At 33.4% G+C, this 11,649-nt stretch overlaps 1 protein-coding gene across 1 annotated transcript in view; it reads left to right on the top strand.

Moving 5' to 3' along the window:
* The window catches only part of ADAM2 (ADAM metallopeptidase domain 2), a 107,100-nt gene that overhangs the window by 34,976 nt on the left and 60,475 nt on the right, over window positions 1-11,649 (top strand). The window contains exons 8-11 of the mRNA XM_029936321.1: window positions 2,438-2,509; window positions 3,159-3,325; window positions 4,329-4,410; window positions 8,864-9,000. Coding sequence (XP_029792181.1) covers window positions 2,438-2,509; window positions 3,159-3,325; window positions 4,329-4,410; window positions 8,864-9,000 — 458 coding nt within the window. The remainder of the gene's footprint in view (window positions 1-2,437; window positions 2,510-3,158; window positions 3,326-4,328; window positions 4,411-8,863; window positions 9,001-11,649) is intronic.

Genomic DNA, 11,649 nt, shown 5'->3' on the forward strand with positions numbered 1-11,649 from the left:
TTCTTGATCCATTCATCAGGTGATGGACATTTAGGCTCTTTCCATGATTTGGGTATTGTTGACAGTGCTGTTGTGAACATTGGGGTACATGTGCCCCCATGTGTCAGCACTTCTGTATCCCTTGGATAAATCCCTAGCAGTGTTATTGCCGGGTCATAAGGGAGTTCTATTGATAGTTTTTGGAGGAACCTCCATACTGTTTTCCACAATGGCTCTTTATATTCCCACCAACAGTCCACAAGGGCTCCCTTTTCTACACATCCTTGTCAGTACTTGCTATTTCTTGTCTTACTTACAACAACTATCCTAATAGGTGTGAAGCGATACCTCATTGTGGTTTTGATTTGAAGTTCCCTGATTGTTATTGATGTTGAGTCCCTTTTCATGTGTTTCTTGGTCATCTGTATATTTTCTTAGGCAAAGTGTCCTCTGGCCCATTTTTAATTGGATTATTTGCATTTTTATGTTATTGACTCATATGAGTTCTTCATATATTTTGGATATTAACGATATTAACCCATTATTAGATAAGATTTACGAATATCTTTTCCCATTTGTTAGTTGACTTTTCATTTTGTTCATGCTTTCTTTTGCTGTGCATAACCTTTTTAGACTGATGTAGTTCCACTTAATTTTGCTTTTTGTTGCCTTTACTTTTGATGTTAAAATAAAAAAGTCATTGCCACCTGATATGAAAAAGCATACTGGTAAGTTGTCTTTTAAGAGTTTTATGGTTTCAGGTCTTACATTCAAGTCTAATTTATTATGACATTGTTTGTATGGTGTAAGATAGTGGTCCAGTTTCAATTTTGGATATGCTGTTCAGTTTTCTTAACATTATTTATTGAATAAACTGTGTACATACATTGTGTATTATTGGTTCCTTTCTGATAAATTAACTGACTATAAGGCACGGATTTATTTCTGAGCTATCTGTTCTATTCCGTTGATTTATGTGTCTGTTTTATTTTGTTTAAAATTTTTTTATGTTTCTATTTGAGAGAAACAGAGTGTATGAGAGTGTGTGTGTGGGGGGGGTGTTGGTGCCGAGAGAGAGCTGGAGACAGAATCTGAAGCCTGACATGGGGCTTGAACTCACCAGCAATGAGATCATGACTTGAGCCAAAGTCAGACGCTCAATCTACTGATCCACCCAGAGACCCCATGTGTCTGTTTTAATGGCAATATTATACTGCTTTCATTACGATAGGTTTGTGCTGTATTTTGAAATCAGGGAGCATGATGCCTCCAGCATTGTTCTTTTCAAACTTGTTTTGGATATTTAGGATCTTTTGTGGGTCCACATAAATTTCAAGACTTTGTTCTATTTCTCTGAAAAATGCCATTGGAAATTTTATAGGCATTCCATTGAATCTGTATATTGCTTTGGGTAGTATGGACATTTTTACAAGGTTGATTCTTCTAAAGCATGAACACGATATATATTTATATTTTTGTGTGTCTTCTATACTTGTCTTATGGTTTTCAATGTACAGATCTTTTACCTCCTAATTTAAACTTTTTTTCTAGGCATTTTGTTCCTTTTGATACAAACACAGATGAAATTGTTTTCTTTTCTTTCTGATTGTTTGTTATTAGTATATAGAAAAGCAACAAATTTTTCCATATAGATTTTTTTAGCCTGCAACTTCACTGAATTTTAAAAATTAGTTCTGACCTTTTTGTGTGTGTGCAGTCATCATGAGATCTGCAAATAGTGATTATTTAGTTCTTCCTTTCCAGTTTGGATGGCATTTCTTTCTTACTTAGTTTTTCTAAGTAGGATTTTTGATACTATGTTAAATAAAAGTGGTGAAAGTGGGCATCCTAGCCTTGTTCCTGATCTTCAACTAAAAATTTTCAGGTTTTCCCAATTGAGTATAATGTTAGTTATAGGCTTGTCAAATTCAGCTTTTATTATGTTGGTGTACATTCTCTCCATTCCCAGTTTGGTGAGAGCTTTCATTATGAAAGGATGGTGAAATTTGTCAAAATGCTTTCTTCTGCATCTACTGATGATGCATCTACAGATGAAGCACCATCTAACAGATGATTTGTGTCCTTCATTATGTTTATGTAGTGTATCATATTGACTGACTTGCAGATGTTGAAACATTCTAGCACCCCTAGAATAAATCCCTACTGATCATGGTGTATTATTGTTTTAGTATGCTGTTGAATTCAGTCTGCCTATATTTAGTTAAGGATTTTTTGCATCTGTGTTCATTAGGAATATTGGCTGGTATTTTTCTTTTCTTGTAGGGTTTGATTTGCATATTTGATGACCAAATAAAAGTTTGGAAATGTCCTCTCCTCTTTTGTTTTGGAAGAGTTTGTAGTGTCTTTTGTATTTAAAATTTTTTTCATATATTTCATATAATAAATGATGTTTAAAACTAATAAATTCATAATTTAGAAAATTTGTTATATTTTTCAGTACAATCATATGGGTTCTGATACAATTGTTGTCACTCAAAAAGTCTTCCAATTGATTGGACTGACCAATGCTGTAAGTTTTCCTTTTAATTCTTTTGCATTTGCTTGTTTCTTAAACAATTTCCATACTCTTTATTTTATAGCATTGCCTAAACACACATGATGTATGAAATAAGGCCAAATAATATGACTATCTTAAGTTTCAGTTTAGTTTTCTGAGTAGGAATAATAATAAGAATTTATATATATACCTAATTAGGTTATGGTATTTATTTTTTTAAATGTTTATTTACTTTTGAGAGAGAGAGCCAGTGCATGAAGGCAGGGGGCAGAGAGAGTGAGACACAATCCAAAGCAAACTCCAGGCTCCAAGTTGTCAGCAAAGTCCAACTCAGGACTCAAATTCCTGAACCACAAGACCATGACCTGAGCTGAATTCGGATGCTTAACCAACTGAGCCACCCAGGTGCCCCAGGTTATAGTAATTATTAAATTGATAAAGAACTTCACATGGGGCTTGTTTAAGTACAAGTATTCCAAAATGTTAACTATTACTTGTTTTATAAGTAGTATTTATTACTTACTAATATACTCTGATCCATAAATTAGCAGTTCTATCAATTAATATTTGTCATCAGCATAGTATTTATTTTTATAGATAAATCTCCAGATCTATTTAAACCATGATATTTAACATATTTTCTTTATGTCTTCTATTTTAGATTTTTATGTCATTTAATATTACAATAATTCTCTCTTCATTGGAACTTTGGATAGATGAAAATAAAATCCCAGTAACTGGAGATGCTAATGAATTATTATATAGATTTTTAAAGTGGAAAAGATCTTATCTTGTTTTGCGTCCACATGATGTGGCATTTTTACTTGTGTAAGTGTATCTTGGCTTTACTAAATCTTATACAAAGTAAACATACCCATATTTGACCTAAGTTTGTCAGTTGATAGGCCTTTAGGGGAAATGTGCCATTTTTTTCTAACATACAACATCATATGAATATTATTTTTCAAAACACAGGTTTTATAACAGAATTATTGATGTCAATCATTCTATTTGATTGTAGTTAAAACTCACTCCTTTAATATTGTGATTATATGCTTCCTTATCTTAGACTGTATAACATATATTTAATTCCATAACTATAATTGAAATATTAACAGTATCTATCTGAAGGAATATAAATGATGAATGTAGTTATTAGACCTTCTTTTTATGCTTTATTTGCATAAGATAACAAAAAATCCTCAGGATATGGAAACACTACCATTTACATTGTTCTGAACTTATAGAAATATAAGACCCTCCTATTTAATAAGTACTTTGTTTTTCTCTTATCAATATTTAGGATATATATAATATGTTACTATACTATATTAAAATAATATATAATGTTTACAAAATTATAATAATTTAAATATTTTCTGTCCCACAAATATGCTATTTGCATAACTCTGATTGCCTAATTCTATTTGATGAGTGAGAAACTTCAGTCCATAAGGTGACACTGTCCATTTAATTTTTCAATTGTATTTCTTAATCTTTTTAATTGTAAGGGATTTTATTTATTTTTTATTATTTTGATATACTAGGAATTATTTATTTTTTTAAAACACTATATAAAAAGAATCTGTTATTTTCTAAAAATTCAATATGAAAATAAACATTCTATTATTTGCTTTTTAAATGTATTTCATTTTTAAAGAAAGAAGCATACACATTTATTCACTTCCAAGCTTTGTTACCCTATCTTAGGTGGAAATATTTACAAATTTATAATATAACTATGCAAGAGAAAGAATTATTTGATAAACTCAATAGTAGTTGTGCCAAATTTTACAAAATTATATGATTATGTTCTTTTTATAAACCTAAGTTACAGAGAAAACCCAAATTATGTTGGTGCAATCTTTCAAGGGAAGATGTGTGATAGCCAGTATGGAGGAGGTGTTGCTCTGGTACAGTATGGCTTAATTTGTTTGGCTAAGATGTATAAGCAGAATGCTGTTTAGATTAATGTAGTTATTTTATTATTCTTATATATATTAACATTTGCAAAATGATTTTAGGGATCTTTGTCCTTGCTGTTTATTACAAATGTTTGAACTGAAAGAAATTCTTATCAAACTTAATAAATATAAATTTTTTATAATTTTCTTCTTTTGAGTTTTTAGGAAGTTAACGCAGTGATATAAAAGGCTCAAGAATTTTTCATGTACTCAATGTCTAATCATTTACTGATTTTAATTTCAAGGTTAGATTTTAAATATTTCCAAATATAACAAAATTATGGACCAGCTTAAAATTAAACTTTTGAAACTATTTTTCAATTGTCTTAAATGCTTCATAGGGCATAGGTGAAGAATAACAATTAAATGTCCCAATTGGCATTATTTAAGTAGAAAATCGTGGTGTACTTAAAATTGGCAGGTTTTGCACATATGTCCTAATGCTATGATTATTCTGACATACAGAACTGGCCTTCCTAGGATTAAGGTGTGCACCTGCTGTGATGATCACTGAGTGTTGTGTGTAAGCGTTGAATCACTAAATGGTACATCTGAAACTAATATTACACTATATTTTAACTAACTAGAATCTAAGTAAAAACTTTAAAAAAATACTCTTTAAGTTAATTTTCAAAACGCAAGTTAAGTGAAGATATAAACAAAAGAACAAATCAAATGGCGACACAAATTTCATCTTTACGATTCATAAATCATGGTTTGGAAAAGGTAGCTTAAACTTATGGCACATCATTACCTAGTTTCAAAAGCTTGAATTAGACTGATTTACCTAATCACCTTCAAAACTGAAAATCCTAAGACCCTCGCATGGAGCGGGACCTTAAATGATTAACAAAAATTAGAACATAATTCAGTCTCTTTTAGAGCAAGTTAGCTGCAAAGTGGAGGGAAATGCCATCATTTACAAGAAAACATGTGGCTCCTGGGCTGGAGTGCAGTGGTATCTGTAGTAAGAGAAGCAATCAAAGAAGAGTCTTTTTAGTATTCTTCTTTTTTATCCTCCACACTTCATTGGGATAATCATTGCCTGACCATTTTCTGGAAAAATCATTAGCAGTCAATGTGTGCTGTGATATGCTGAAGAAAAACAATTGCGGTTCTGTCCTCTTATGTCTATTTTTTTATTTTTATATTTCTCAAGTTTTAATTTAAATTCCAGTTAGTCAATATATAATGTAATATTAGTTTTAGGAGTAGAATTTAGTGATTCATCACTTATATATAATACCCATTGTTCATACCCATAGTGCCCTCCTTAGTACCCATCACCCATTTTTCCCATTTAGCCCATCCCCCCACTACCCTCTCCTCCAGCAAGCTTCAGTTTGTTCTCTATAGTTAAGTCTGTTGCTTGGTTGGCCTTTCTTTTTATCTTTCCCTCATGTTCATTTGTCTCATTTCTTAAATTATATATATGAGTGAAATCATATGGTTTGTGTCTTTCTCTGAATTATTTCACTTGGCCTAATATACTCTAGCTGCATTTACATTGTTGCAAATGGCAAGATTTCATTCTTTTTTATGGTTGAGTAATATTCCATTTTTTATATATACCACATCTGCTTTATCCAGTCATCAGTCAATGGACAATTTGGGCAATTTCCATAATTGGTGGAAGACAATTGTACTTGAATAAGTAATTTTTCAGGGCAAAATTTAGAAGATTTGAAAAATATTAGCAAGCTTTATCTAAAAGGCATATGTAGAATCTTGATTCCTAAAGTTAGAGTCTAGAAGTTTTTACAAAGCATAAGTGGCAGGCACATTTATAGAACGTGATCACGTATTTCACAATAAAGGAAGTCTCAGGGCGCCTGGGTGACTCAGTCGGTTAAGCGTCCGGCTTCCGGCTTTGGCTCAGGTCATGATCTCATGGTTCGTGGGTTTGAGCCCTGCGTTGGGCTCTGTGCTGACAGCCAGCTCAGAGCTTGAAGCCTGCTTCGGATTCTGTGCCTCCCTCTCTCTTTGACCCTCCCCTGCTCGTGCTGTCTCTCCAAAAAAAAAAAAAAAAAAAAAACAACCATAAAATAAAAGGAAGCCTCAATATCTATTTGTCTGCAAATTTTTTCAGTCTAGTGATTGGCCCATGAGAAGCCTTAATAGATGTCAGCCATTGTTATATAGCTTTACAGCAATTGTCCTAGGCAGGCATTTTTGGCAAAAAGAAACTTGTCTGCTTAGTTGTAATTTTTTTTCTAAAATATTTTTTAAAAACCCAATGTTAAATTTAATTTTCTTTCTATTACTTTATTTTCAAAGCAGAAGTAATCAGAACAATATTTCGTAGGAAATTCTCATGCTCCATTTCATACCTTTTTCAAGTTCTTCAGACTGGTCTGTTATGGACTAATTGTGTCCCCCAAAATTCATATGTGGAAGCCCTAACCCCTGTGTGACTATATAGGGAGAGCTAACCTTTACGGAGATAACTTAAGATTAAAGATGATCATAAGAGTGAATTCCTAATTCAATAGAACAGGTGTTTTTTTTTCTTTTTTAACCTTTATTTATTTTTGAGAGAAAGAGAGAGACAGAGCACAAGTGGGGGAGGAGCAGAGAGAGAGGGAGACACAGAATTGGAAGCAGGCTCCAGGCTCTGAGCTGTCAGCACAGAGCCCTGTGCAGGCTGGACCCCACAAACCATGAGATCATGACCTGAGCCCAAGTCAGACGCTTCACTGACTCAACCACCCAGGCGCCTCTGAACCAATGTTCTTATAAAAAGAGGAAGTGACATCAGAGATACCGATCTCTGTACATAGGAAAAGGAAAGGAGGAAAAGACATGCAAAAGGCAGCCATAGAAGAAACCTCACCATGAAACTAACCCTGCTGGTAGTTTGATCTTGAACTTCTAATCTTCAGAATTATGAGAAAATAAGTTTGTTATTTAAGTCACCTACATCTGTGGTATTTTGTAATAGTCAGCCTGAGCTGACCAGTAGAAGTCCAATGTGAGATTGTCATATTAAGAGTGTAAAGAAAGGTCATCTCAAAAACTAAACCATGTATTTGATCCTTTCATACAATGAAAGAAAAGGTTAAAAAATATGCAGATAGAGATGGAGAAAATACAGTAGGAAGATAGAGAATAGAGTAGTAGTTGCATGGGGAAGGGAGAAGAGTCTGCTTTTACACACTTAACTAAAGTGAAATTTGAGGATATCATTTTTTTGCCTTATGGCGCTATGAAAGATAACAGGGAACAGAACACATACAGAATAAGAAACAGCTGTAAAAATACATTGATTGAATAATTGCTAGACCCTTTTCTACAATATCCTGAAAACAGGAAAATCTACAAATAACTACAGTATTAATATAATATACTATTACTTTTTATAATTTAAATTCTTGAAATGTAGCAGAATCTTTCAATTTCCTCTCCATTATTCCTCATCCTTTCTTTTTCTCTCTGTCTAAAAATGAGTGGTACGTTCAACTGTGGTAATTTGATAAAAGGAACATCTGTCAATGTGTAATGCAATGTATAGAAACTTTGCAGGACTTTAGGGCTAGTAACATGAAAATTTAACTGTCACCCAGACTTGAAGGAAAGGACAATGTCATTTTACCAGGGTCACAGACAGAAGGTAGAGGTCTCCACTGAAGGATTCAAGGTGTTATAGGCACCCTGGCAATGATGGTAATAAATATATTTTTATTTTCTCAGCCTGTTCCCCTCTTTAGACCAAATCAAAGTAAAAGGAACTCTTTAGCATAATTCATTGGTGTCACCTCCTGGGCTAGAGAGCAATGTGGAAAATGCTGGGAAGTTGATTTAGACAGAGAAACAGAAGTTACCAAATATATATTCCTAGAAACCAATCTTGAAGTATTTTCAACAAAATGCTATTAGATATATCTGAAGGGATAGTGTAATTTTTGGATTTTTCTTAAACCTCATACATCTTCGTATGGTTAAAATGTGCTATAATAAGCATCTTACATTTGCAAAAACAAAAATAATAAAGATAAGTTTTGAAAATAAAGTTGAAACACTTAAGTCAGCATTATTGTTATCAATCATTATTTACCCTAATTCAATGGATTAATTTAAGATTTTTTAAAACATATTCACTTAAAATACCATCTCCAAATAATTAATTATAAGTGAACATAATCTGTTAATAATTTGGCACTGTATGTGTGTATCTAATGATTATAACTATTGTTATTATAATTAATAAATTATTGAGGCAATATGTTTCTTATATTAATAATAGTACTTGTCACCTATTATCCATATGGATGGCACATCTGTGGTTAGCATATTAGATGACTCCAGTCAATTTTATTGACTATTTTTAATAATTACATTGTTTTCTAGGTAAATGGGTTATCTTCTGAAATGTGAATGTGTACATGTATGTTCTTTTTTCCAGCATCCCAAAACCATAAGTCTGGAATCACTTGCAGTTATTATAGCTCAATTACTGAGCCTTAGTATGGGAATAGCTTATGATGACATTAACAAATGCCAGTGCTCAGGAGCTGTCTGCATAATGAACCCAGAAGCAATGTAAGATGCTTTCCTTTTCTATGCTTTACATATATAGTTTATATAAAAATAAATCTGGTGTATTTAGTTTAAGAAAGTCTAGACTGCTAAAATAATTCATAATGCTCAAATATAAGCTGTGTCCAACAATTTCCAAGTCAAAGTATGTATTCCACATTGCATATCTACCTCACTGTTGCTTGTAACCTGATATAATAGCTTTGTCATGCGCTCTAATTCTGGATTTATTGCTATGCCATGTGTATGATTTTATAATCTAATCCATAATTTGGTAAACCAAATACAGGCTTGAGATCACTGTACAAGAATTATTTATTAGTTTCATCTTGTCTGCATGAATCTCTTTCATTCTGTCCTCACTCAGCCTGAACTCTTATCTCCTGATTTCAGAGATGCTGTTATTCAGGTTTTTCTTTTTTACTAGAGAAGGAAGGCCCCCCCTTTTTTTTCCTTTTTCTCTTTTATTTTCAAGTTAGTTAACATTCAGTATACTCTTGGCTTCAGGAGTAGAATCCAGTGATTCATCTCTTATATGTTACACCCAGTGCAAACTAAGGGTTAATGAAGGAAGGCCCTTTTTTTTAAGTGTCCTTCCCAAGCCTCAAACACCCAGTGAATTTGTTGTTATCATCAGTATTCTTAGAGTACAATGGTGAGATTTTATAGAATTAAGCCCATGTAGGGGATCTAGGGAAACTATCATCCAGTGTGACAAGAGACAGCCTCTTGCCTTTCTGCAGGACAGTTCTCATAGCCATTTTCTTCTTCTCATATGTCTTAGAAAATCAAGCCGCATTGTTGACAGCAGCAGTTGATAACATCACATTCTCTCCATTTCTTCACTTCTATTTCCACAATCATTTCCTAGGAAATGATTACTCAAATTTTCATCTCAGGATCTGATTTGGCAGAACTCATGAAAATAGTCATCTCAGCAGGGGCTATAGAACAGCATTATCAACAATAGCCAAATTATGGAAAGAGTTCATGGATAAAGAAGATGTGGTGTGTGTACACACACACACACACACACACACACACACACTGGAATGTTATTCAGCAAACAAAAAGAATAATATCTTGCCATTTGCAACTATGTGTATGGAGTTAGAGTGTATTATGCCTTGGAAATAAATCAGAGAAAAACAAATACCTTATGATTTCACTCATATGTAGAATTTAAGAAACAAAACAGATGAACATAGTGGGAGAAAAGAGGCAAACCATAAAACAGACTCTTAACTATAGAGAACAAGCTGAGGGTTGCTGGAGGGGTGGTGAGTAGGGAGATGGGCAAAATGGTGATGGGTGTTGAGGGTACTTGTGGTGAGTACTGTGATGAATCACTAAATTCTACCTTGAAAACAAGATTACATTGTATGTTAACTAACTAGAATTTAAATAAAATTTTGGAACAAAAACATAAGAAAGGGTTATAGAAAACATGCCTTTTTGAAATAATTGTAAATTTGGAATCATACATGATTTGATGACAATGAGGATATCTTTAACAAGTAGAGAGAGGCTTAAGTTATGTAGAGAGAGGGCACTTGCAGGTCCATGCTGTCATACACATGCGTCCTTTGGCACTTCTGATCATTAGGATACAATAAAAAATAAAGATATTCCTGATGGATTAGATTATGTTACATGTGGAATTTCTGAGAAGTATCACAGAAGATGTGCAGTGCCATCCCCCAGAGTTCTTTGGAGCTGCACCCTTGTGGAGTTGAGCATGCTTACAGGAACTAGTAAGTGACTATGTTACTAAAATTGATTATTTTCTTAATAATTTGGGTATTTTCAGATCCATGTGATTAAACATTGGGCCTATTAATCTGTCTAATAGTCAAAATAGCATATCTGGTAGCTAATAAAAGTACCCAGACAGTGTAAGTAAATAGTATGAATAGGAACCCCAGAGCTCCATGTCATCTATATCTATTGCACCAATGTATCTCAGTCACTTCACATCAATGGCACATAGGGGTTCCCATATCTGGCTGTAGATGGGAAAAAAAAACCTGTCTTTTTTCAAGGACATGTACTTTCAATATGCTAGGTGGAATCTTTTTTTGAAGAAAAAAATCACTATTCATACTATTCTCCAATTAGATTAAGACCATCACAATAAACATATTTGCATACAATACATATAGCTTTCCATCTTGTATTAGAGAAGTGCCACAGGTTGGGATCTACATAGCTTCAGCAATGGCAAATGGTATTTGGTCAAGGATATGGATAGAGCCAACCTGAACATTTAGAGACAAGAAAGTGTGGGAAGAGGAATGCAAGTTGGAACAAAGTATGAAGAGTCCTCTCTTAAGTTCAAGTCCCACAAGAAGTGCTCAATGACCAGGTCAACATTTTAAAATTCATGAATGCCAACCAGCTTCTTCCCTAGGCAAAATAAGCAAAAGAGGCCTTAAAATAAAGGTAATCACCTCTTCAGTGGGGCAGTCTTTACCCACTTCATTGGAGCACCAGCTCCCTGACCATCTAAGGACAAATCCATTAAATCTGCTGTACACTTCTTGAGGTCCCAGCAGAATGGAGCCACAATTGCCATCTCAATGTAACAGACTTATGTTGACCTTTCCTCATTCTCTCTCTCTTGATTCATACTCCTTTAATCTTGTTTCTTAG

The sequence above is a fragment of the Suricata suricatta genome, chromosome 1 (assembly GCF_006229205.1).
Source record: "Suricata suricatta isolate VVHF042 chromosome 1, meerkat_22Aug2017_6uvM2_HiC, whole genome shotgun sequence".
In the NCBI taxonomy this organism is placed as follows: domain Eukaryota; kingdom Metazoa; phylum Chordata; class Mammalia; order Carnivora; family Herpestidae; genus Suricata; species Suricata suricatta.